Genomic DNA, 26,699 nt, shown 5'->3' on the forward strand with positions numbered 1-26,699 from the left:
CCACCATTTCCATCTTTGAGACAAATATTCCTTTCAGAGGAGAAGCTGCCTCTAAGCACGTGACTGCTTAACAACCTTCTATACATAAAAAAAGGGAGGAAAAAAGAGAAGACAGCATAGAATCTAATGCTGTCTCATAGAAGCAGTGAAAACATCTACAATCTCAGGTCTAGTTTCGTTCAGTTGCTCCAACTCTCTCTTCTCAGAGTCATAGCATATACTGAAATGTTGGTCATTTTTTTCCATCTCTAGAAAAAAATTCCAACATATTACAAACCGGGCTGTCAAATGTGACCTAATTTTGTTGAGAACAGCTGAATAAGCTTTACCCCTTATTCTAAATCATTAAGAGGTATGGTCATTTCCCAAAACGCCCCTTTCTGCCAAAGAATAACAACAACACTATTGTTTACAAAGCTTTAAGGCTTAGAAAGAGCTCCTTACAACCACCTTGCTAAGTGGGTAGCCAAAATATTATTCCCATTTTAGAGGGAAGAAAACTGAGGTGAAGAAATTTGATCATAGCCAGACAGAAAATATAAAAAGGTAGGATTTGAACACAGGTCTTCTGATTCTACACTATACCATATTAGGCCTCAAAGAAATAGCATGAGTTTACACGGGGCTTTCAGTGAACTTAAACAAAAATACTGTCCTCAGAATGATGCCCTATGGTTTGTAGTGCAAATGTTACATGTTCTTATTCCCATTTTACAGTTGAGAAAATTGAGGCTCAGCAAGATAAGTGGTAAGTGATCGATATATCAGATATGTGCGTGTGTGTGTGTATAAAATTTTATTGTTTAAATTCACAAAAAGCTCCCAAAACTTAAAACTGCAGTAAGATTTCTGGGACACTCTTCATGTGTACTGTCTACCTCACAGGATTATCATGAGGAACAAACTGGACGACATATGCAAAATATTTTAAAACCACAAATCGCTACAGACATGTGAGATCTTCCTATTGTTACTGACGATGGCTTTTTTTTTTTTTTGATCAGCTGCATTCTTGGACTAGTGACCACTCTAGAGTGCCTTAAAATCGATGAAGTACTTTTCTTGGGACAGTCCTATGAGGAACAGTACAAACATCATCACCTCCCCTTTTACAAGTGGCTCAGAGAAAAGTGCTGGCTTGACTGTGTCCCCACATCCAGTGGGGAGCACAGCCAGGGATGTGGAATCCAGAGCTGCCCAGCACTCATTCCACCCCACTGTGGCTGACCCTTCTATATGATCTAAGCAACTGGGTGCAGGGCCCACAGGACCCAACACTCTTCTACTTCCTAGGACAGAACCCTCAGTGAAGGTGAAGGATCCAAGGGGAAGCTCAGGAGATTGCCAGACGCCTGAGCCATCGCTGGAGAGGGGGTGGGGAGGTAGGTCACTCACCTCTTTTTCGATTTCTGCCAGAGATTTGATGGTGATCCCCAAGAGATCAATGGGCTGCATCTGAAACACAAAAGACAATCTACTTTCTTAAACAGCTGGGAAATGCCACTTTAACATCTGGCTTTGCATTTCAAACATGGGACAATTAGCTAAGAAAAGCAGCTAGGATTGCTTTGTCTTCACTATAGCACTGCATATTGGTGGAAGTGTCCAAGCTGATGACGGAATCTGTCCACCCATTCATTAGCAAGGTAGTAAATACAGAAATGATACAGAAAGATGCTTCCAGAGAATACAGCACGTTAATGGGATCCATGTCTCCAGGCCACTGCTCTCTGGTGTGGCTGGTCTGTCTGTCTCTCCAGAGGAAGGGTCCACCAAAACCTATGAAAAAGCATGATTTTGCAAAGATCTGTCTTGGTCTCTTATTTCTTCCCTGGAAAGCAATACCAAAGCTATAAAGCTGGTAAGGCTTCCTGTTTCTTTCCACTTCCATGGGGATAAATGTGCCCTGAGCACTCTGGCCAGGTGGTGGCACTGGTGTCTAAGGAATTCTGGGCAAGAAGGCCAGTGCTTCGTTGGTATTCATAGGGGAGCTGGGGGAATTCCAGCTCTTTGAAAATGCATGGTGAATAAAATAACTGCACATAAATTATCATTTTCAGAAATCAATGGTGGTGAAAAATGATAACATCACATTTTAATGGGCGTTTCTGTAATTTCATGAAGATGGAGGCCCTTCTTGTGAAATGCTGGCTCCTTGACAGCAAATATACACTTTGATGTAAGCTAGAAGCAGACCCTGGGTGGAACGGGCAGCCTTGAGAAGTCTGTGAGGATGACAAGATTTGGAGCTGGCAGACCCTTAGAACACAGAACATTAGAACTGGCAGGAAGCATAAAGGTCATCAGGTCTAGCCCTCCAACTTCACAGATGAAGATACTGTAGGTCAGAAGAATTAAATGATTTGTTCATCAGCACCCTGGTAGTAAGTTAGAAGAGTTAGAATTAAACTAGGCAAGGCCTGATTTGGAATCTAGCTCCCCTATGGCCCAGAGCTATTAGAGAAACCAGTTCCCCGAGTTCATCAGTTTGGGGACTTCAGTGACCCTAATTTCTGAAGCAAAAAACTGGGATATGGTATAGAACCACAGAATTTCAAAGGCTCTCAGAGATGATCTAGTTCAGTCCACTCATTTTACAGAAGAAGAAAGTAAGGGTAAGAGAAAAGTGCCTTGTCCTAGCTCAAGGGGACAGTAAATTAAAACCCAGGGCCTCTGATTTCAAATCTTATATTCTCTCCACAATAACACAATGCTTCAAATCCCCTCCCTTCCACCAGACCCCCATTTTATAGATAAGGAATCTGAGGAGAAGAAGCAACTTCCCCAAAGTCACACAGCAGCTAGTAGAGTTGGGGCTTGAACCTAGGGTCTGGAGGGGTGTTATTCACATAACCCTACATTGTCTGGCAGCAGATATTTCCTTTCTACTCACTGCACTTTTTTTTTTAACACTATAGCGTCACCCAGAATCCTCTGCCCCCAGTTTTGTTATCACAGGGCTTCTTGTTCCCAGCCTGTTTGGAGCACACTCTATTCAACGTGAAAACTCTTTGAAAAAACCTATCGGGTACGGTTGGCAAGCCTATGGCCAACATGGTTGACTTTCCCTTTGCTGGCAGACAAAGTAGAGCAGGCCAGACCTGAATATCCATAAACGTAAAATATTCCTACCATCACCAACTGGTCCACAAAGCACTCTCATTAAACAACTCTGTGGGATGGGTAATGCAAGTATTACTATCCCTATTTTACAGATGGGGAAACTGAGTCTTGGAGAAGTGAAATAACTTGTCTACTATCACAAAGCAGCTAGGTGTCAGCACCATGATTTAAGTCCAGGTCTCTCCTGACTTTTCTACTTGTTCTTTCTACTATGTAGTACATTTCTCTTTTTCTTTTTTTACACTATAGTGTTGCCCAGAATCCTCTGCCCCCCGTTTTATAAACATAGGGCTTCTTGTTCCCAGTTTGTCAAGTCTTGCCAGCAACAAATTTACCCAGGGCAGCCATGGGGACATCCAGCCACAGAATTAAACATAAACCTCCCGGGGATGCTGTTACCGCTTCTCTCCAAACAGTCTGCCACATTTGCACCAGCAGCCAGAGGGGCACAGGAACAGGGAAAACATTTCCCTCTCTCCATTTCCGTTGCCTGGAATCCAGCAGAGGTCCAGCTGTTGTATCATTAGGCTCTAACTACCTCACTAAACTTTCTAGATTGGAATGGGTAAACAGGACAGAACAGCCTCCCCAAGGAAACAGGAGAGACGCCAGGGTAGCCATAGCAACAGAGCCAGGAGAAGTCAGCTAAAGTTACTCATGCTCCACATGCAACATCACAAGCATTTTTCAAGATTAAGCTGCTAGCAGAAAGATGTCGGGGCTGCATATTATATTTCATTAGAATGGAAATTGCAGAGTGGGCCAAATCACAAGGCGCCTGGTTTTAAGCCGGGCCCAAGGACAACATTTAGTTGTTCTTTTGCTAATATCTAAAGCAGAGTCTTCATTTTTTGTAATAGCTCAAATCTTTGGGGGTGGGGGATAGGGTAGGAGGGATCATGATTTGGGACTAGACTGTAAACTGCCTTACAGATCTAACACTCTTTGTTCTACGGCTTATTAAATTCTATCATTCTATGGTATAACATCCCATTAGCTCTAACATTCTATGTTACAATATGAAGATCCCTCTCGGCTCTGTCCAATCTACTAGGCTTTAATATTCCATATGCTAAGGTCCTTCTCTACGTTCACGTCTTATGTTCTAACAGCCTAAGCTGTAAGGTTCCTTGTGATTTGTGTGAAGTTTCCAACAGCACACTAATGATACAAATCACCACAAAGGGACAACCACAGACCTTTCACTTATAACAGTGATTGATCAGTAGCCTCCTCAACCCAACACTTTTTTTGACAGTATAATACTGTCAGTCTTTCCAGGGTCAATGCTTCTACGACTGGTTTGAAGCAACATTAATGCTGAGAGAGGGATATAGCTGAGAAGTACGGCATTCTGTGCTTTGTCTGTTCTTAGGTAACAAAATGAGCTGGGAACGCAAAGACAGCTCACTATACTTCCTTAGGCTTCTGCTCTGTTATCTGCAAATATGGGGTTAAGCTTATTTGCTCCGCGGCAGGAGACTCATTGGTTATATGGTACTGTTCTCATATAGACAAATCTCTTGTTTGGGAGTTAAGATACTTGGGTTCTAGAATCATAGAATGTTAGGGCAGGATTCTCATTTCATATATAGGGAGACTGAAGCTAAAAGAAATGACTTATAAAGTCCCCATATGTGAGGTGAGAAAATGGACGAAATGGTTTTTGAATTCCCTTCCTTTTCTAATAGAACCAGTATGTCTGATTCCAGACCCAATGATCTACTACCACATTATGCCACATGGTCTCTTCTGCTTTCAACTCTGCCACTAACTTCCTGTGTGACCTTGAGCAAGTCACGTCAGTCCTCTGAGCCTCGGCTTCCTTGTTAATAAAATGAAGAATTTAGCTTAGGTGACGGCTCAAGTTTCTTCCTCCTCTGAAGCCTTCTGTCATTTCCACAGATTTTAACTTCCATAATGTGAAAACTAATTATACTTCTTTCTTCAATAAATTGCCATGATTAAATAAAAAAAGAACAAAAATTATTAAGCTGCATTTGGAAAATGAAAAGTATTCACAGCGATGAGGTTGGATCAAAATTGCCATTTGCACTTACAGTGAGAATGACTCACTAGAGCATCCATCTTCTCTAATAAGAACCATGCACGTAACTTACACTTTCTGGGACACAAGAAAACTTCTCTGAAATCATAAAAGGCACTCCATCCATAGCTGAAAAAGGAAGAAAAAGCAGACATTAAAGTCATCCTCAGCATCAAGGAAAGTCAGAGCTGAAGGGGACCTCAGAGACCCCCTGCTTCTACCCATAGCTCAGAATACCCCTGACAAATCATAGCCATCCTCCATTTGAAGACCTCCACCTCCCGAGAAGGCCCACGCTACTACCGGACAGCACTTATAGGAAGCCTTCCCCTCATGTCAACCTGACATCCGTCTCCTTGTGACTCTCTCCCCTTGCTCCCAGTTCTGCCCTCTGAGGCCTAAGCAGAACAAATCAAATCCCTCTCTCACATGACAGCCCTTCAAATCCCAGGACACAATGATCCTTCTGCCCATAAGTCTTCTCTCTCTCTCTTTTTTCTTCAGGCTACACAACAACTCCAGATCTTTCAGTGGATCATATTACGGCATGATTTCAAGGCCCCTCAACCTCCTGTGGTCCCTCCTCAGGACATGGCCTGAGCTTTGTCAGCATCCTTCCTAAGACATGTTGCTCAGAACTGACTATGACCCTCAAGATGTGTTCTGACTAGGGAAAAACCATTACCTTCTGCACTTTGGACACTATGATTCTTTGGATGTTCTTCTGACTTACTGAATTTGAAGTGTTAAGACAAAACTGTCTGAAGACTTGTCCAAGTTGATCGGAGATGTTTCATTTGTAATCTCTCAGTGTAAGATTAATAAGGGCCAATGTCCACTGGATGGTATGAATGAATACCCCGGGATGGTACAAATATTGTACTCAAAATTACAAAGGCCTAAGCTTGAGCTAGGGGGCACTTTAAAGAACATCTAAAGTCCAATCCTAATATTGGTACGGGTAAATAAATTAAGGCCCTAATAGCTCCATGTTTCTTTACACATTAGGCTATGAGGAATCCAACACAAGATGTGTTTGATATTTGAGAGTCTGAATGCACCTTTCTGACACTAAGGTACTGTGATCTCCAAAACGGTAGGGACTGGGTCTTACATAAACTTTGTATTGTACCCAGTGCCCCACTTAATAAATGCTTTCTGAATGAAGGCTAGATAGATTTGGTATGGCGGAAAAACAACTAGAGTAGGAGTTGGACCTGGATTTGAATCCTGCCTTAATATTTATCATGGAAAAATTGCAACTCCTCTGACCTCAGTTTCCTAATCTAGGAGATATGGATAATAATACCTGCCTACCTCACAAGCTTGTTGTGAAGACATATGAGAAAAAATATTCAGTCATTTACCCATCTACCATTTCTTAAGCACCTACTAGAGCCAGACACTGTGCTAGGTGCTAGGGATACCTAGACAAAAAATAAGCAATTCCCACCATTGAGAAGCCTACATTCTATTGGGTAGAGGAAAAGCACTTTGCAAACTTTAAGGCATTATATAAACATCAGTTATTATTACTGTTATGTAAAAGTGCTTTTAAAACCTTAAAGGGCTACATAAATGTCAGTTATTACACTTACTACTTATTAGCTGCGTGGCTTTGTATAAGTCACTTTCCTTCTTTGCACCTATAAAATGAAGGAATTGGAACAGATGACCTCCAATGACCCTCCTTGATTTTTAATTGTATGAAGCCCTATGAGTATTTCTGCAAGTTTGAGAGGAAGTAAGTGCACAAAATTGATGTCTCCAATGGATTAATAAAAACAGAAGAGAACCCTGAAAAAAAATCATGCTGTAATGAATTATAGGCCAAACCATGTAGTAGGGTGAAATATGCCCTGTTTTAGATCTAAAAGGCTCACCAACTGGAGAGATATTTCCTCTGCCATAATCCCTAAAGCCTACTTCCCTGTTCACCATCAACATATCACTAACTTTAAAAACAGCTTGATGGAGAAATTGGAGCCCAACAGGGGACTGTACCAGGTAAATGACCTCTGATCCATGACCACCTTACTTCCCAGGGTAATTTTATTCATTGGGGATTAGAAATGAGGATTACAGCATCAAATTTACTTCAATAATCTATTACTTCCTCCATGCAGATACTCTGTACTGATTCCAGTCTCAGTATCCTTCATACTTTAAACAGATAGTCTTCAAGAGTTCCTATAGTTGAAAAAATTAATCATCTAGTACCTAGTCCTTAATGGTTCTGCCAGTCTCAAGGGCAGAACCATTCACAACAACAACTGACATTTATATATTATTTTGATGTTTGTGAGAGAGGAAACATGGCATAGTAGATAGAGAGCTGGCCTCAAAGCCAAGAAGACCTGGGTTCAAGTCCTGCTTCTGATACCTACTGCCTGTGTGACCCTGGGCAAGTCACTTAACCTCTTAGTGCTATAGGTGATAAAGTGAAAACAGCACTGTACCTGAGGTCAAGAAGAACTGAGGTGAAATAAAGCCCCAGACACTGCATGACCCCAGGCAAGTCATTTAATCTCTGCCTGCCATAGTTTCCTCAATTGTAAAAAGAAGATAGTAACAGCACCTACCTCCCAGAGGAGTTTAGGAAAAAATGAGATATTTGTAAAGCCCTTAAACCCTTCTTCCCTTTTCTCTAAGACTGTAAAGGGCAGAGAAGGAGCCAATTTGCATTGGTAGAGGCAGACTCCTCACCTGGGAGCTTCTTATGCCAATGGAATCACAGGTGCTGTCCATATCTCTATCCTCTTTTAAATTTACAAAATGTTATTACATACATTAACTTATCTGATCTTCACAAAAGTCCTGGCAGGTAACTGCAGTTATTAAGCATTTACTATGTGTCAGACACTATGCTAAGCCCTGAAGATATACAAAGAAAGGCAAAAATACTTCCTGTCCCCAAGGAGCTCACATTTTAATGGAGGCAATGAAGATGTAAATAATTAGATACATATACAGAGTAGATGGAAGGTAATCACAATAGGGTGGTCAAGAAAGGACTCCTGAAGAAAGCAGGGTTTGAGCTGAGTTTTGAAGGAAGACCAGGAAACTAAAGTGAGGAGGGAGAGAATTCCAGGTATGTGAGATAGCCAATGCAAAGGCATGGAGTTGGGAGAAAGTATCCTTGGGGATAAAATCACAGATCTTGAATTACTGAAGTAACCATTTCTCTTAGATCATAAGCTTTTAGATGTAAAATGGTATGTTACTCATTCTTGTAGGCATTAAATAAATGTTTGTTGAACTGAATGGAATGAGATATTTGACAAATCATGAACTCTCCACCATGGAAAGTAGAGAACAGGTGGCCAGCCATCTGTTAGGCAGGGTAGAGAGGAGATTCCTACATTTGGCCAGGCTGAATTGAGTATCTCCTAAGGCCTTTTCCAACTCTTAAGACTATATGAATTTTATGCATTTCAGGTGATGTTAGACCAGCAGAGAGAGAGTACTGCACATGCACTCAGAAGTTCCAAGTTGGGAGTCTAACAAAGAACAAAGTCTAACACAATATTCTCCCAAAGGAGCTTTGTGAAGGAGATAATTCAATTAGATTCAAACATATTAAGTTCCTTTTATGTAATCAAAGCAGTCCTTACTCTCAAAGAACATACAACCCAATAGGTCTAATACACAAATAATTACAATATACAAGTGGGATACAAGTGCCCTACAATAAAATGCAATGGGAGATCAAAGGTTAGAGAGATCACATTCAGCTGTGCAAACAGGGATGGCGATCTGAGCAAGTATCATGGAGGTGGGCGCATCTTTGAACCTGGGGAGGACTAGGATGGTTAGCAATGTAATGAAATGATCTGTCCTTTATTTTGAACAGAAACTAGAATCACTCTATAATAAAGTATCAGAAATATTAAGAAACTGTGACATACTTGAAGACCACTAGCATATCCTCTATTATTCTTTTCTTATCCAGGATAACTCTTCAATCAACCCTTGTATGGCATGCAAAGATTTTCCCACCATCCTCCTTTGGATTGTGCCAGGTTGTTGACTCATCTTCTTAACATGTGGTATCTAGAATTGAATCTCATCTTCCAGATTTGTTTGGACTTGGATGGTATCATAGCAGGGCTATCCCAGCCCTGCTCAGGACAACATGCCTCCACAAATGTAGCCTAACACAGTGGTTCTCAACATGCAACCCAGGAACCCCTAGCAGTCCCCAGGACTCTTGCAGGGTGTCTGTGAGGTCAAAACCATTTCCATAATAATACTGAGATGTTTTAACTGTGAATACAATAAATACACTAGATATAACCCATATAAACAAAAACTCTTTGTGGTAGGAGAGTCCTCAATAATTTTAGGAGTGTAAAGGGGTGCTGAGACCAACACATTTGAGAACCGCCAGCCTCAGATCATTCCAGCTTTTCACCAGGCTGTCATACTGTTAACTCATATTGAGGTCTCAGTTCGTTGAATCCACTCGGATCCCTTTCAGACAAGTTGTGTTTAGGCACAGCACTCCTTTCTGGAACTTAAATATAAGATTTTACGTCTGTTCCTATTGAATTTCATCTTACTAGATTTGGCCCAATGTTTTCCTACTGAGCTCTTTTTGAAGACTGACTCCATCTTCCAGTATGTGAATGTCACCCTTTCCAGCTTTCTCTCGCTGGAAAAGTTGATAAGCATGCCATCTATTCCTTTTATCAAAAGCTTTGATAAAATGCTAAAGAGCACAAATCAAGGTGATCAGCTGGGAGCTCCCTCATCCCCCTGTTCCATATCTCAAGACCCATCTGCATCATTGTCCACTGTCTCCTTTTTTAATCCACTTGCTGCATAAGACATAGCTCTTCCCATTGCAAAGACCAACCCTTGATTTGTGCCTTTGACTTAACATGTTTCTTTTTACTCTGGGATTCTGCCTTTTCAATCATACTTTTTTTCTCTCTCTCTGCTCTTCAAGAGCTGTTTTATTAGAACTTCCTGCTGGCTACAAATGTTCCTTCTCATCCTGTAATTCTCTTCCATACCCTTCTGTAAATCTTCCACAAAGGATCCACCCAAGAAATATCATTCTTCCTATTTTACAGATGAGGAAATTCAGGTTTACAGAGAGAATGGGACCTGCTCAAGGCCACAACTAGTTAGTGTCGAGGCTGGGATTTGAACTCAGATCTCTTGACTCTATGGTTAGGACCCTTTCCCCTCTTCACCATTCTGCTTCTCTCAAATGCCAGGCAGAAGTATTTGGTTGATATTTACTGCACGCAACTGCTATTATTAGACAAGTCAATAAACATTTATTAAGCACCTACTAAGTACTATGACTGCTGCTAGCTCAAATCCAGAAAGTGTTTTCTTCTCAATAACCCTGGGATGTAGGTAGTATAAGATTTACTCTTCCTATTTTACAGATGAGGTTGAGTGACTTATCCACCGTTACATAGCCACTAATTAAAGAGCCAGGCCCCAGGTCATTTGATGTTGAAGTCTGGGCTCTTTTCACTATATGCTACACTGTTTTTCCAGTAAAATGTTATCCCCAACAACTAGAATGCGTGGTGCCTTGCATGCAGTTGGCACTTAATGAATGCTTGACTAATTACACTGAATAGAAGGACATGCTGAAGTTCTGTCCAAAGGAAGGACAGCTTGAGTTTTATTTCCTACCGGACAATGCCCAGAATCTTTGTAGGCCTTCTGTCTGTGGCAACCATGGGCCAGTGTTTTTTAGGGAATAGAACAATGCATGCTGGAGACTTTTCTAGTGTGTAAATCATTCTCCAATGAAGTCTGGCTTATTTTTCCTAAAGGTAACACTTGGAACTTGCTTATATAACGTGCCTCCTTTCTGGACAATAGTTCCAGTTGTACCCCTGAGTTTTTTTTTCAAGTCTCTGAGCAGGTTGCCATCTGGTCTTGGTGACGTGCCTGTCAACTAGGCCTAGGACATCATAGCCCTGTGCCATTATTTGATCTAGTACCTCTGATCTATCATCAGATCATGCCTTCAGAAGACCATCAGGGAATCCCGCTAACGTTTCCCTCAGTGGAGACTAAAGTGAAGGCCTTGTTTAATCTCTTTGATGCCTTTTCTCATCATTTTTTCAATCACCAAACACAACCTTTTGCCCTACGAGCATAACTTGTTCAATTCAATTCAACATATATTCATTAAGTGTCTGATTTATAAGACACACTATGCTAAGGGTTCAAAGATGGAAAACAATAGAGTCTCTGCCCTTAAGGAGCTTACAACAAAGGGGTATATACAACATGTCATTAACTAATGGCTATTATTTTGAATACAAATACATTTTCTAGTGATTTGTTATTGTCAACTTTTCCCACAACAGTCTTGTGAGGCGAGGTACACAAAATGGGAAAACCCTAAGGGTCTATCACTGAGGCAAAGGAATGTAGCAGAAGGTAAATAGCTCTGATATGGGTTAAGGACCCCCTTCAACCCAGAAAATGTTGGACACAAGCCTCTTGATAGATTTCACACTAGTTTGGATTGGAATGTGGACAATCCAGAATTCTGTATTCAGAAGAGTCCTTTTTGTATTTTTGCTATTTGGTTTTTGCCTTGGTTTCTTAGTAAAACTTCTTTTTAAATTTTCAGACCACAACAGAGAGAACTGGACTGAGACACAAAAGAACTGGGATTATGAGCTCTGTTGCTAATGAGTCCCGTGACATTAGGCAAATTACTTGCCTCTTCTCTGGGCCCATAAAATGAAGGTCTCTTCTGGCTCTAATGTTTTATGCTCTAAAGTTCCCTCCAACTAGATGATACCATTTCTGCCTACTGTGGACTTCAGGAAGGATTTTTCCACCATGGGTCATGGGTAAAGAGATAGAAATCAAGGCACCCCTAGTGGCCGCAAGTTGCATCATATGGGGAGGTTAAGAGCTCCAGACTCAACCTTAGAAGGCCAGAAGGAGGAAGGGGATGGGCGGAAAAAAAGAGAACAGGCACAGACCCCAAAGAACCCTGGGATTAAAGGTGGCATGTCCTCTGCAGTTGTCGAGTATTATACAAATGTACTACCCCAACTCTGTGAGGGTCTCTATACTATTTACTGATTTTTGTTTGTTTGTTTTTCCCCAAGTATGCCTTGTTGCATGAAATAGCTAAGGACCTTACTCTGATTTTCCTCGTATGCCTGATTTTTTGGACACTGTGTGTCCATGCTCATACACACACACTTTTCCTTAGTTTCCACCTAGGTGTTTCAAACAGTCTCCAGGTTTCCTGTGGGGTATTATATTTCCTTTCCCCAACTAATGTCTGCATCTTGTCTTAGTTTTTTTTCCCCTAAAACTTAGTAACTGAGTAATAGATTATGGGGTTGATTTTCCCCCTAACTCTGTATCCCCAAATGCTGACTTAGTATACCTTAGGTTAGTATTACAAAATGAGTCATGCACAGATCCTATGCCAAGCTTTTCTGAATTTTATTTTTTGAATTCTGGATTTATTTAGAATAAGGTCCGATAAATTCCTTTTCATTGGGGGTTTCTCAACTTCCTCTTCCTGAGATCATCTGTTTGTCCTCTCTAATGGCTGCATCACATCCCCTACTGAAAAATATTCTGTGAATCTGTGAAGCTAATGGACGTCTCTGGCCTCACAGAAAAGCTCCATATGAACCAGTAATTTAACATGACAGCCACCATCGTCTTGGTATTCATTAAGAGAGGCAGAATGTCCCAAACAAGGAAGAGAGACCCACTGTATGTGGCTCTGGTGTAGACTACATCTGGAGTACTGTGTTCAGTGCTGGTAGTATTGGAGAAGGAACTAAGGATGTTTGGTCTGGAGTAGAAGAGACTTGAGTATTGGAAGGGTTGTCATGTGAAAGAAGGATTAGGCTTGTTTTTGGTGTAAGACAGCAGAATTAAGAGTAACATGTGGAAATTTTAGAGAAGTGGACTTTGGCTTTATATCAAGAAAAAACTAAAATGAGAGGCAGCTTGGTGATACAATCGACACAGCGCTGGGCCTAGAATTAGGAAGATTCATTTTCCTGATTTCATATCTGGCCCCAGACACTTCCTAGCTGTTTGACCCTGGTCAAGTCACAGCCCTGTTTGCCTCAGTTTCCTCATCTATAAAAGGAGATGGAGAAGGAAATGACAAATCATTCCAGCATTTTTGCCAAGAAAACCCCAAATGGGGTCACAAAGAGTTGGACTATGACTGAAAAATAATTGAACAATAACCAAAAATAGTACAGGATGCCTCAGAAGGTAGTGAAGTCTCCATCACAAGAGGTCTCAGAATAATAGAGCTACAAAGGACTTTAGGAATTATGGAGCTGGGGCAGCTAGGTGGTGCAGTGGATAGAGCTCTGGCTTTGATGTCAGGAGGACCTGAGTCCAAAACCAGTCTCAGACCAGACACTTGACACTTACTAGCTGTGTGACCCTAGGCAAGTCACTTAACCCCAATTGCCTTGCCAAAAAAAAAAAAAGAAAAAAGAAAAGAAAAAAGAAATTACAGAGTACAAGTTTCTCATCTCATCTCATCTCATCAAATTGAGGCCCAGAGCAGGTAAGTAACATGCCTATAGTTGCAGAGGTAGTAGAGGAATTAAGTAACAGAACAAGAGTTTGAAACTGAATGCTCTTTTCAATAACCATGATGTATGTTAATAGCAGTAGCTTAACATGCAATTGCTTGAATGTCATAGGACCACAGATTTAGAGCTGGAAGGTATCTTCAAGTCCAACCCCTTAACAGTCAGGCAAGATGATACAGAAAAATGACCGCTGGAAAAAGGTGAAAAAGAAATATCCATTCCTTACTGGGGCCAGCTCTCTATGGTCATCTCACTGCAGTGGGGACTCCTTGGACTGGCAGAGCTATGCCTTCTCATCAAGTGTGATTCCATGAGGAGCTCTGCAAGACCAGCTCCAAATCCATCTCCTACACGAGGTCTTTTCTGGTTCCTCCCATCAATGCTACCATCCCCTCCCCTGAAATTACCTCTTATTTTGTATATAGTATGTAGTGTTTTTGTATATAGTTTTGTATATAGTGTTTATTTTGTATATAGTTTCTGTGTGCATGTTGTCTCTCCACACAGAATGTATCGTGGGGAGAGATACTTTCATTTTAATTTTTGTATCCCTTATGCCTGGAATATCCTAGTAAGTACTTGAGGAATGACTGGAGGTCTCCTAATGGATCTTTTAGTATTTCATGGATACCAGTGCAACTAAGGAAAAGTATGAGCATGGACACACTGTGTCCAAAAAATCAGGCATACAAGGAAAATCAGAGTAAGGTCCTTAGCTATTTCATGAAACATGGCATACTTGGAAAAACAAACAAACAAACAAACAAACAGAAATTAGTAAATAGTATAGAGACCCTCACAGAGTTGGGGTTGTATATTTATATAATACTCAACAACTGCAGAGGACATGCCACCTTTAATCCCAGGGTTCTTTGGGGTCTGTGCCTGTTCTCTTTTTTTCCACCCATCCCCTTCCTCCTTCCATGTGACTTTCCAGCAGAAGCCAGATGACCACTTTCTGGTGATGCTCTACTGGCAGAGTGGGTAGGAGGCTGTCTGTTCTGGAAAGGGGTGGCATAGACGCTGCCAAGTTCCTTTCCAATTCTGTAACCAGCATTCTAGTCTGGACTCAGTCGCCAACTTGCTATGTGACCTTGGGCAAGTCATTCCTCCCACCCCGGACCTTGGCTTCCTTGTCCAGAAAACAACAAGAGATTGAGAGGGATTTCTGATTGGGTAAGGTTAGGCTAGATGTCTTCTGGAGTTCCTTCTGATTCTGTGATTCTGTAACTATTTATCTCTAGGGCACTCTTCCAGCTCTAACACACTAACGTCTTCAAACCCTGAGAGTGATTAAGAGGAGGTTGCTCCTCCGCTCCCCACCCCCTCAGCACTTTCATAAGACACTAAGAAACCTGCCTCTCATTTTCCTTCAGCTTTTGTGGTAGTTTTTTAACAAAACGCCGATACACGGCATCGGAACAACCCATGGCAGATGAAAGCAAGGATGTGCCAAAGGCTCAGTAGCGCAATTAGCATTCTCCTAAACAAACGAGCTTCAACAGAGCTGTAATTAAGCAGGCCTGTAATTAAGTATATGCCCTTTATCATAACGATCATGCTTAAAAACGGCGTGATGCATGGAACTCTGTTATTAATGCTGTAATCCCAAAGTGAAGTGCCAGTACATAGAAATCAGAGTGTCAGGCCCGTCACCAGACTGTTTGTAAAATACATTAGAGAAAAAAATCGGAAAACAATGAGCTATTCAACTGTTCTTTTTACAATCAGGCACTGGAAGTCAAGAGGATTCCAAATGCTTACAGATCTTACAAGGTTTAAACAAATAAAGAACTAGTATGGCATTGCATTTATTCCTGCCTCGCCCCCATTCTCTCACCCCCAAGGAAGAAATGGAGGGGAAAAGAGTGGTTTTCTAGATAACCCAAATACCTGCATTTGCTCTACCGTAGATGTTCTCACAAAACGGGTCCAACTTGCATGCTGTATTTGTTTAGACATAAAACTGGCATCCCGCTGCCCCTGGACTGCTCTGGCATGAATCTACTTCTTCACAACATGATAGAAAAGGAGAATACCAATGCTGTAATCCTATCTGAACTGCAACTCCAACTGGCAGGGAAGGCCTGCTGTCATCCCCTCTTTCTTGCTTCTAAATCCATACCTTGTGACTTTGGATAGCAGGACATAAAAGCGCTGCATATGGAGCCTGAGGACCTGTATTCAAATTGTGGATCTGCTATTACCTGTGTGACTTTGGGAAAGCAACTTCCCCATTCTGGGCCTCAGCTTCCTCTTCCATAAAGTGAGGGGGGCTGGCTTACACGATCTCTGACATCACTTCCAGTGCTGAATCGCAGAAGCTGAGTTATTTACAATAACACCGATAGCAACCCAATTAGTCTTTAATAATTGTTCTCTGACCAACACAGCTTCACAACTTAGATTAAGATTTGGTGCAGACCTGTAATTTCATTGATACAGGGAACTCCAAATGAGGAAACTTAAAGAGTTTGAGGGAATTGCCTGGAGACACTGAGAAGTTAGGTGATTTGCCCAGAGTCACACAGCCAATATATGTAACTGAGACAAGATCTGAACACAGGTCCTTCGGACTCCAAGGTTTGTTTTCTGACCACTATACCATGATGATTCTCTTCTTTTAACAATCATATGGTTGGTTTATAAAACTATCCCTCATTGAAACATTATATGGTTAATCACTCACTCATCACACATGGTTCTGATGGCACTACCTGTTCTTTTATTGTTCAAGAAGATGGATGTTCACATGTCAGCTATGCTACTTATTACCAATATGATCTTGAGGGAGTCTACATCTCCCTCAGGGTAATAGTTTCTTCATTTTTAAAATGAAAGGGTTGAAGGAGATCGGCTTTCAGGTCTAGGAGTTCTGCTTGAACCCACTGGGCAGAATTATGTAGGGTAGAAAATATAGAAATGCAGAGTTTGGCTAGGTTAGGAAAAGCTTCCTAACAACTAGAGTTTTCCAAAAGTGGAATGGGTTTCTCTGGGAGGTAGTGGGTCCCCTTCTCTAGAACTGGTCCAGTGGAGGCTAGATGACCACTTCTTAGTGGTGTTGTAGGCAGGCTTCTTGGTTCCTTCCAGGAGGTTCCTCCCAGGCCAGAAATTCTGGATCCTGTCCTTCCAAGCTCAAAATTCTATTAAGCTATGAACATTACAGTTTCCTGGAATCAATTAATAACATTAGGGGTGGGGGGGTTGCCTATAGTTTCCTGGCTGACAATTTAATTTTCTCATGAGCAGGAAGAGCAGAAGTAATACATTATCAATACATTCATTAAGTTATCACAGTAAGGAAGCCAGGGGCTGATGAGCCAGGGTGGGGGGTAAGACTGGCCTAAAGCAGTGGCAGTAGACAATAATCATGAGAACCATACTTGGTTTTCTTCTAATCTGAGGCTGTCTGCAAGTAGCAGATTTAAAAAAAAAAACCAACAAACCAACCAACCCAGCAACAAAGAGAAGTCGAACCTGTGGGACAGTGTTCTATAGTAGTCCATTAAGTGTCCATTCAGAGCTCTTTATTTCAGAAAGAGGGAGAGAAAGTAAGCCAGGTGAGATGCTCTGGGGCAGAACAGAACAGATTCAAGGTCTAGTTCTCATGTCTTATGTCTTGAGATGTCTTATGTTTGAGGTTACGCTTGCAAGTTTCTTGAAATCCTGGGCACAGAGAACACAGGTTTTGATAGTGAATGATTCTCTGTCATAAGCTCAGCAAGCAACAGTTGTGCCCCCGACAGCATCTTCTGAGCTGCTCCCCATGTTCTCCACTGTGCTTACGTCGAGGGACCCAGCCAGTTGAGGGCTGTGGGACTCTCACATTGGCACATTAATAAGGGAAAAAAAAAACCCCTCATAAATTATATTACTAGAATTTTAGTTATCTGTTTAAGGTAAGTATCAAAGAGTATTAAGTGAATGCCAAGTAATATTACTCCAAAAATATGTTCATAGATGGTGGTTAACAATGTGATTTATCGACAGGTATTCATTTTCATAATAAAGATAAATGAAACTAGAGTGGCAGGAAGCCTTTCATTCTGTGTACTGTTAAGCATTGCAACCGGTAAATAGCCTGCTTCACCAACCTTTTCCTTTTCCCTTTTCCCACTGAATTTCATTTATAAATCCCAAACTTAAGCCCTGTGTGATTTTTTTGGGGAGGGCAATTTAAGTTTATATTTGTCCTGTGGGAAAAACATTAGAGAATCCTAGAACTTCAGAGATGAAAGGGATTAGAGTATTTGTCCATTCTAATCCCCAAATGAAGCAAAGATACTCTGCTCAAGGCCACATGGTGAGTTGAGTGGCAGATCTGGCATTTAAACCCTGGTCTTCTTACTTGAGGTCTTTGTATAATGCTGAAGAGAAGTCCTCAGCCATTGCTCTGCTATGCCATGCTATGCTCTCACTTGGGAGTCTCTGCAGATTACATGCTACAGTGACCCAGTGGTATCTGTAGAGCAGTGTATGGAAGACATTGTGGTATAAGTTGGTTAAGTGCTAAACTTAGACTAAGGAAGATCTGAGTTCATATCTCATATCCTCATACTTGCTGGCTGTGTAACCACGGACAAGTGACTTCAAACCCCTGAACTTCCGTTTCCTCATCTACAAAATGAGGACAATGATGCCTGTGTTATCCTGTGTGTTGAAAGACTCAAATAAGAAAATGTATATAAAGCACTATATCTAAGTTTTTAATGTTAATATTACTATCAACCCATACTAATTTGGTGCAAAAAAATAAAAAATAAAACAACAGGTGGTCATGTTGAAAGCCAGCTTAATCTCTACAAGTTTTTTATTGACCTTCAGCAACTTGGTGGGATTCCTCAGCATCAGGTGCCAGGGACAGCATGGAAGGACATGGGGTTTCTGAAATTCATTTGCTGGCGTAAGAATGGATTAATATTTATGCCTTTTGTATAGTAATGTTCACATATGTTCACATGGATTATATATACTGCTTGTGTATAATTCCTAATTTACTGAGTACCTCAGAATTGGGATTGACCTTTAATCCATACCTGAACAGGAATGTCCTTTCTAAGCCTCCCTGACAAGCTGTCAGCAGGAGCCTAATGGAAGAGTCTCCAGCGACTCAGACTACCAAGATAGCCGAGCCTCTTCTTGGACACTCCAATTTTATGAAACTTCCTTACACTGGGCCAAAACCTACCTCCATATCACTCCTGCCCACTGCTCTTAATTTTGATTTTTGGGGCCAAGCAAAATAAGTCTAATCCCTTCCTGAGACTTCAAGATATAGTTCAGATGCAGCTCTCCTCTGGAAATTCTTCCCTGACATGTCCAGCTATAGACGCGCTAATTTTACTTAAATTATCTTGTATTTATTTATATGCACACACATTATTTTGGTAAAATAGCAGCTCATTAAGGATAGAGACTATTTATTTTTATATCTCAGTACCTAGAGCAATACGTTGCGCATAAAATGTTCTTAATAAGTGTTTGTTGAGATGAATTCCACAGGAAAGACCCTCAGAGAAAAGAGATGACATCTCCCACAGCCCTACTAGGTCTTCTTTCCTCCAGGAGAAAAATGTTACTGTAGTTCTATTAGCTGATCTAAAAGCATAGTCCTTACTTTCCTCACTCTCCTGGGTTGATCTCGTATAGTCATAGTCCAATTTGCCAACATATCCTACTTGAAAAGTGACATCTATAATTGAACATAACAGTCAAGATGCGGTCTTTCCAGCACAGAGGAAAGAAGGGATTATTGTTGTTTAGATTTTTTTTAGTCATTTCTGACTCTTCATGACCCCTTTAGGGGCTTTCTTGGCAAAGATACTGGAGTGGTTTGCCATTTCCTTCTCTGGCTCATTTTACAGATGAGGAAACTGAGGCAAATAGGGTTAAGTGACTTGCCCAGGGTCACACAGCTAGAACGTGTCTGGGGCCACATTTGAACACAGGTCTTCCTGACTCTAGGCCTGGTGCTGTATCCACTGTGTCACCTAGTTGCCCTAGAGAAGAGATGCCACTTCCCTAATTTTGAATACTTTGCTGTTGTCCATTTATGAGAAGATGATGTATCTTGTCTCTGGAACATTCTTGTTTGAACGAGATCCATCTAAACTGTCCGCCATGGAAAAACAAAGTAGGTGAAAACAAAGTGGATGAAAAATACATATTGCTTAGCTGGCGACATGCTTAGCTAGATGACAAGCCCACTCGATTGGTCTATCAATATATGTATCTGGGACAGGTGCTGCAGATGGACAACTAGTTCGGCACAGAAAAGAAAAGGAAGAACGTAGCACCTCGGGGAAACTGCCATGTTTTCAAGGATCCCAAGCTGATCCCTGCAGCAAAAGCCTATCTTTGTTTAGAAAAGTCATGGTTGCAGATGGCCTAAGTGGCAGTGGATTAATTCATGGTAGGTATAAATAAGTAAGCGGCCGCTTTTGCCCAGGAATGTCTATTGAACTGAATTGTCCCTTGTTACCAAAGATGAAAACAAGTATAGAAGTCATCACTAAGGACCTGATAACTGGGGAAAATGGAGCAGTTACGTAATAGAGGGAGGGATAACAGATAGTCATCCCTACTGGATGATTCAAAAATGTGTGATGACACATAATGGAAGGGCCCTACCCCTAATTCAGAAAATTTGAAAGCATTCTTTGGCTATTTCCTGTCCTCTTAGAGGATGGTGAAGAAAAGCTTTTTAATTGGATGGTGGGCAAGGCAGGAACTTCTCTGTTCAGCGCAGCAGGATCTGCCAGAGTTTGTATTTATGGGAGTGATTTAGGATCACCTAGATCTAAGGGAACTTTTTTTTCCCCTGAGAGACTGAGAGAATTAACTGTCATCTTTGGGAAAAACTGAAGAGACATTTTGAAAGAAGTGAGTTTAGTTCTTCTTAAGACACTTCGACTGACATTATGAAAGAGCTGAATGGTGGAGTTGTGGTTCCAGTATTTATGGAGGAGTCAGCAGTTACAATTGAAGGTAAGAAGTGACTCTGGCTGTGAACTTCCTTACAAATGACCTATTGTTGAACTTTTAAAATGTATTCGTACTGTTTGTTACCCCATAATAAATTACGTGAGCCATAACACGGACGTTATTTAAGCCCATGAAGCTTGGGGTTTGGTACTGAAAGGGGAGAGAAAGTTTATTAGAAAAGACTTTTCTCAGGCCACCACTTCCCTTTATGTGCTGTCTCCTGTGAGAATGTAAGCCCCTTGAGGGTAGGGACTGTTCTGTTCGCTTGTCTGACCATCATTTTAGGAAGTACCTCAGTCACATGCTTCACTTCCCTCTTGTCTCAACTTCATCTATCTCTTTCTCCTCCCTATTCTTCCTCCCCCTACCTTTCTAGCACCCCTATAGATATTGTCTTCCTCCGTTAGAAAGTAAGCTCTGTTAGAAAGTAAGGGGGGAGGACTACCTTGTTTGCTTGTATTTATATCTCTAATGCTTAGAAGTGCCTGGCACATAGTAAGCCCTAAGCAAATTCTCATATTCTCTCTCTCCCCCCGCCCCCAATGCTGCTTAATCCAGTGCTTGGTAAAGGGTGGGCATTTAATGAACACTTTTCATTTTTTCATCCTGGTTGCCTTCCTCTGAAAGTGCTCTGCCTTGTTGCCCTTCCTAAACTGATGGGTAAGTAAATGCAGCCCATATCAAAGGTCATCTATAATGAAATTCCACATGGCAGAAGTTGACAGGATGAATTGGACAGAAAAAAAGACTAGTATGAAAAAATTCAGGTGTAAGGTAGTAAGAGCCAGACTTGGCTGGTGAAAATAGAAATGAATAAGAAGAAACAGAAAGAAACTTGTTAGGATGGAAAATTAATTGGATCATAGATTCAGAGCTGAAAGGAGCCTTAGAGGTCATCATTTATAACCAATCCCCTCATTTTACAAGTGAAGAAACCAAGGCACAGAAAGGTTAGGTGATGAACAGAGTCAACTGCTCAGGGAACGAGGCAGGATTTTTAACTCAGGTCTTTCTGACTTCAAGTTCAGGTCTCTATCCACTTTCCAAACTACCTCTGTTATCTAGAATGGGGGTGGGATAAAGTGAAGGATGAGTCAAAGATGACTAAAATTATGAGCCTTAGGTGACTGAGATTAGGGTTGTACCATTGAGAGAACATGGAAAACAGGACTTTCATTTTTGGGGTTAAGGAGAGTCCTTTGTTTGACCAGATTTTCCCATTCAAGCAAGGTGGCACTGACTTGTGGGAAGAACCCTCCATCCAAACTCCAAAATGAACAATAAAGAGGAGGGTCTTGGTCTATAGGAAGAGAGTCTATGATAATGATACTATTTCTGTTTCCATAGCATTTTGATATTTACAAAGTACTCTGCAAACAAAACTGTGAATTAGGAGGACCAGGAAGCAAGGTATTTGAGCAGTAGAGTGATATGATCGAAGCTGTCCTTAAGGATTGCCCAGGCAACATGGGAAAGATGACCTATAGATGGAAAAGTAAGGAGGCAAAGAGACCAGTTAGGAGATTTTTGCAACAGTCTGCATATAATGAGGGCCACAACTATGATGGTGGCAAGTGACTGTAGAGACAAAAAGCTAGAGCAGACATATCTGCATATGAAACTGTTTAGAGGAGAGAAATTTCTCCGAGTGAATGTCTGGGTGCAATGAAGAATGGAGAAGTGAGCTGACACATTTACTGTCTTCCATTTTGCAGATATCAATTTAAGATTATCAGTTAAGATCACACAATCTTAACATCTGGCCAAGTCAACCTGGCCAACCCTTTGCTTGATGCAGGCTGTCCTTGCTGACAAGATGATAGCACAATTAGGTAGATTCAGCACTGGTTGAAGGATTGAGACCAAAGAATAGACACTACTGAACTGACATCAGCTTGGAAGGAAATTTCTAGTACAGCACTTGTACTAGACCCTGTGCTGTTCTAGGCTTTTGTCAATGATTTACATGACAAAACAGAATATGTTTATCAAATTTAGAGATGACACAAAGCAGAGAGGGACAGCTTAACATAATGGATAATAAGGTCAGAATCCAAAAAAGATTCAACATTGTGTTGACTCTGATAAAATTTAAAGGGGATGAATGTGAAAACATTAACTAGGGTTTAAAAAATAATTTATCAAGTATAAGAAGAGGGAAGTCTGGCCAGAAACAACATTGAGGAAGAAATGAGGGTTTTTAGTAGACTCTGAGTTCAATATGAATTAAAAGTACGATATGAGAGCCAAGAAAGCAAAAGTGATCTTTTCTACCCTCTGGAATGAAGGGATGAAAGAAGCATTTGTTTAGCGCTTACTATGTGCTAAGCACTATGGTAAATATTGGGGATGAAAATGCAAAACCAGACAGTCCCTTCCCTCATGGTTCTTAATTTCTACTAAGGAGAAAAAATGCGTACAGGTGAATGGTGGGCAGGGAAGGGTATTTGGGATGGTGAGTGGAGCCATAAGGGAGTAGAATGATACACTCTTTCCAGCAGCAATGGCAGTATTGATTTGATTATGGTTCCAGAGCTAAAAAGTTGGGGTGGAGAGATAGGAGTAATAGGGCAGGTAGCAAGGAGATGGCCAGAGTATAAAGTAAAGCATAGCTGGGGTCAGCTAAACATGGTAGGGGGAGAGGCATGAGAGGCACTCACCAATCAGGACAGTGCTGTCCCAAGAGTGGGGGTTTTGGAGATAAAAGGGTTAAGTCCCACAGGACACACAGTTTCTGGTGTGGAGAGTGGCAGCAGCCGTGGAGACAGCAATCAGATGGCTGGGGTTCAAAGTGAATCAAAGAACTATGGTTTCGTTGGTGTGGGGAACACTCAGTGAGAAAACTCCCTCTTCCAATGCACATCAGCAATTGTTCTGCAACTCTGAGTTTCAGAGAGGCAAATGGCACACCATCAAATAACAAGTTAAGTAACACATCTGGGATGTGGCCAGAGCAGAACTTAAAGCCAGGTCTTCCTGACTCAAAAGCCAGCTACCTATCCATGATGCCCCGCTCAAATACCACCTCCTATGTGAAGCCCTTTTTGATTTCCCATCTTCATCTCTCCTCCCCCATGCAACTAGTGCCTTCCCAACAGTATTACCTAGAATTTCTTGTGTAGGTACTTACACATGACTACACGCTGTCTCCATGTAGAGAATGTAAGCATCTCAAGGACAGAGATTTTCATTTTTGTCTTTGTGTCACCAGTGCCTAACACATACCTAGTAGATGCTTCAAAAAATTATTGTTAATTTATTATGCCATAATTAATGCCTTTCTAATGTCTCAAGCAGGGTTAACCTTTTTTTGTGTCTTTGGCAGGCTGGTGATATCTATTGATCCTGTCTCAGAATAATGTTTTTAAGTATATAAAATAAAATACCCCAAGAGCACAAAAGAAACAAGTCATAGTAAAATAGTTAACAAAAAAAAAATTTTTTTTTAAATGAGTTCCTGGATCTAGGTTAAGAACCTTTGGTCTAGTGGGAATGTGATGACAATCCTGCCATTCTCTGTATTGGTTAGAAAATATCTGTAATACTGTGTTCATTTCTGGGTGTCATATGTGGCAAACAAGGAGTGGCTGAACGAGCTGGGGCCTGAGGAACTGAAGACTTGGGGGCATATATCTTCAATTATCTAAAGGGCTGTCAATTGGAAAAGTTTCTTATTTGCCTGGCATGCTCCCCCTCCTCAGCTCCACCTCCCTCCTTCCTTCCTTCAAATCTCAGCTAATACCCAACCTCCTACAAGAAGCTTTTGCTGATCCCTCTTACTGCCAGTGCCTTCTCTCTCTCTTGATTGTCTCCAGTTGATCTTGAATATATCTTGTTTGGGGCAGCTAGGTGGCACAGTGGATAGAGCACTGGCCCTCAAGTCAGGAGGACCCGAGTTCAAATCTGGCCTCAGACCAAACACTTGACACTTACTAGCTGTGTGACCCTGGGCAAGTCATTTAACCCAACTGCCTAAAAATAAAAAAAAAAAAGAATATATCTTGTTTGTATGGTGTCTTCTCCCATTAGACTGTCAGCAGAGACTGTCCTTTGTCTTTCTTTGTATTCCTCAACCCTTAACCCAGGGCCTGGCACACAAAAGGTGGTACTTAATAAATGTTGGTTGAGGGACCACCTGGCCACAGAGCGCACAAGCAGAAGCAATGGTTATTAAGTTAAGGAGAGGCTACGTTTAGGTATGACATAAAGGAAAAAACAAAACAACAAAAAAAACCCTTCCTAACCAACTACAGGTATCCAAAAAGGGAATGCACTGCCTGAAGAGCTACAATAGCAGGAGGCAGAGGTTCTCCCTCACTGCAGAGCTACACATAGAGTCCTGATGACTAGAGGTGGATACTGGGAAGGAGATTCTTGGTTCGTAAGGGCTTCGCTAAATGGCTTCTGTTCCCCCTTCTAACCGAGACTCGCTTAAGGAGATCCCAACAGGCACTAGGGATGAGCAGACGACTGCCGCAGGGAGCTTCATTTGGCTCCAAGGATTCTGGCAGCTGAGGCAGAAGAGGAAACACATTGGATTACACAGTTTCCATTTTCTAACAAGATAAATCACACAAGTTTGAATGCAGAAACAATTTTTCCTGGAACTAAATTCAAGCAGGAATTATGGTGCCTGAATTTGAAGTCAGAGGGCCTGAGTTTCCATCCTCACTCTGCTAATTACTTACCAGTATGACCTAGAAGTGTTCACTTCATCTCTCTGAACCCCAAACTCCTAATTTTTGAAAATGAAGGGGTACAAACAGCTATTCTATAAGGTCCCTTTTCAGCTCTAAATCCTATGATCCAATGCAAATTAGCAAATTGGCTTTTTGGGCTTAAAATCCAGGAGCTTGGCTGACGTGAATCATCAGAGTTTAATAGTCCTTAGGTGAACTGATAAAAATGCGTCCTGAACCAATGAGGTTGACGGCAAGGCCTGGGATCATGTCATGGTGACCCCTACAAGGTGAGGGGCTTGGAGAGGTTCAATCAGGAGCAGCCTTACATGAGGACAAATAAGATGCACACTTCTGAGACAGGATTAACTTCTGGCATTTTCCCACAGCCTAATTTTAGACTAAAGGGACTGTCAAATCCAAGGTAGAAAGGAGCATTTTCAGCTGGCCGAGTCTTCAAGAAACTGTTGCCTCTTGAATTAATGCTTAGACACAACAGCTGCCATGACAGACAGGTAGAAATTCACGATGTACAACATCACCCTTCCAAACTCAGCCCCAGTGGACAGACTCTCCAGAAATCATGGTGATTAGAGAGTGGGCAAAGCAGTAGCACAGACAGAGCTTATGACTGAGCTGACATCTTTCCTCACATCTCTTCCAACTCAAAATTGTATGATTTGGAAATACCAGGTACAGTATTCACTTTTATCTAGTTGCCATGTCTATTAAGTGCAAAAGGGTATAAATTACTCAGATTTCAGATATAATATTAACCTTTAAAGGGCATGTCACAAAAATGTATTCTCTAAATATGGGCTGTTAGTTCACTTTGTAAGTGTTTCATGGAAAATAGGTTTGCAGCTGCCACGTATCTCTAAGTGTACCCACCATACAGGGTCCCCCTCCTTATGAACCCAACTAGTTCCCCGAAATGAGCAATTCATCCATCTATCCTTACCACATTTCTAGCCAAACTGTATGATTTAATAATAGGACCTACTATTACCATTCTACTTTCTAAAGCTGATGAACTTTCAGAGGCAGCATCAGCTTAAAAATACACACACATACACACACAAAGCCTCTAAGTTTTGCAATGACAAAGAATTTCAAATGTTAGTTCTCAGAACTACCCAGTATAATAAGTACTTTTTCTCTTCTACAATGTGTGCAGAAAAGAGGAATCTAAATCATAATTGCTGTAATTATCTCAAAATATGGGGAGATTAATGGTGATTATGAAAATCTGTGTAATTGTTCCCTGAAATCATCAGCGATCATCAGATG

General features: G+C 41.3%; 1 protein-coding gene across 9 annotated transcripts in view; it reads right to left on the bottom strand.

Annotated features, from left to right (window-relative positions):
* The window catches only part of MVB12B (multivesicular body subunit 12B), a 290,946-nt gene that overhangs the window by 41,876 nt on the left and 222,371 nt on the right, over positions 1 to 26,699 (bottom strand). For 5 of the 9 annotated variants that reach the window (XM_020967630.2, XM_078150118.1, XM_078150116.1 and 2 more), the window contains exons 8-9: positions 5,244 to 5,299; positions 1,396 to 1,455 (exon numbers count right to left, since the gene is read on the bottom strand). In XM_020967630.2, the coding sequence (XP_020823289.1) occupies positions 1,396 to 1,455; positions 5,244 to 5,299 (116 nt within the window). Of the gene's footprint in view, positions 1 to 1,395; positions 1,456 to 5,183; positions 5,300 to 26,699 lie in introns of those variants that run through there. The other 4 variants (XM_078150121.1, XM_078150122.1, XM_078150123.1 and 1 more) reach the window with 2 other exon arrangements.

This window comes from Phascolarctos cinereus, unplaced genomic scaffold, assembly GCF_003287225.1.
Source record: "Phascolarctos cinereus isolate Bilbo 61053 unplaced genomic scaffold, phaCin_HiC Scaffold_2;HRSCAF=192, whole genome shotgun sequence".
In the NCBI taxonomy this organism is placed as follows: domain Eukaryota; kingdom Metazoa; phylum Chordata; class Mammalia; order Diprotodontia; family Phascolarctidae; genus Phascolarctos; species Phascolarctos cinereus.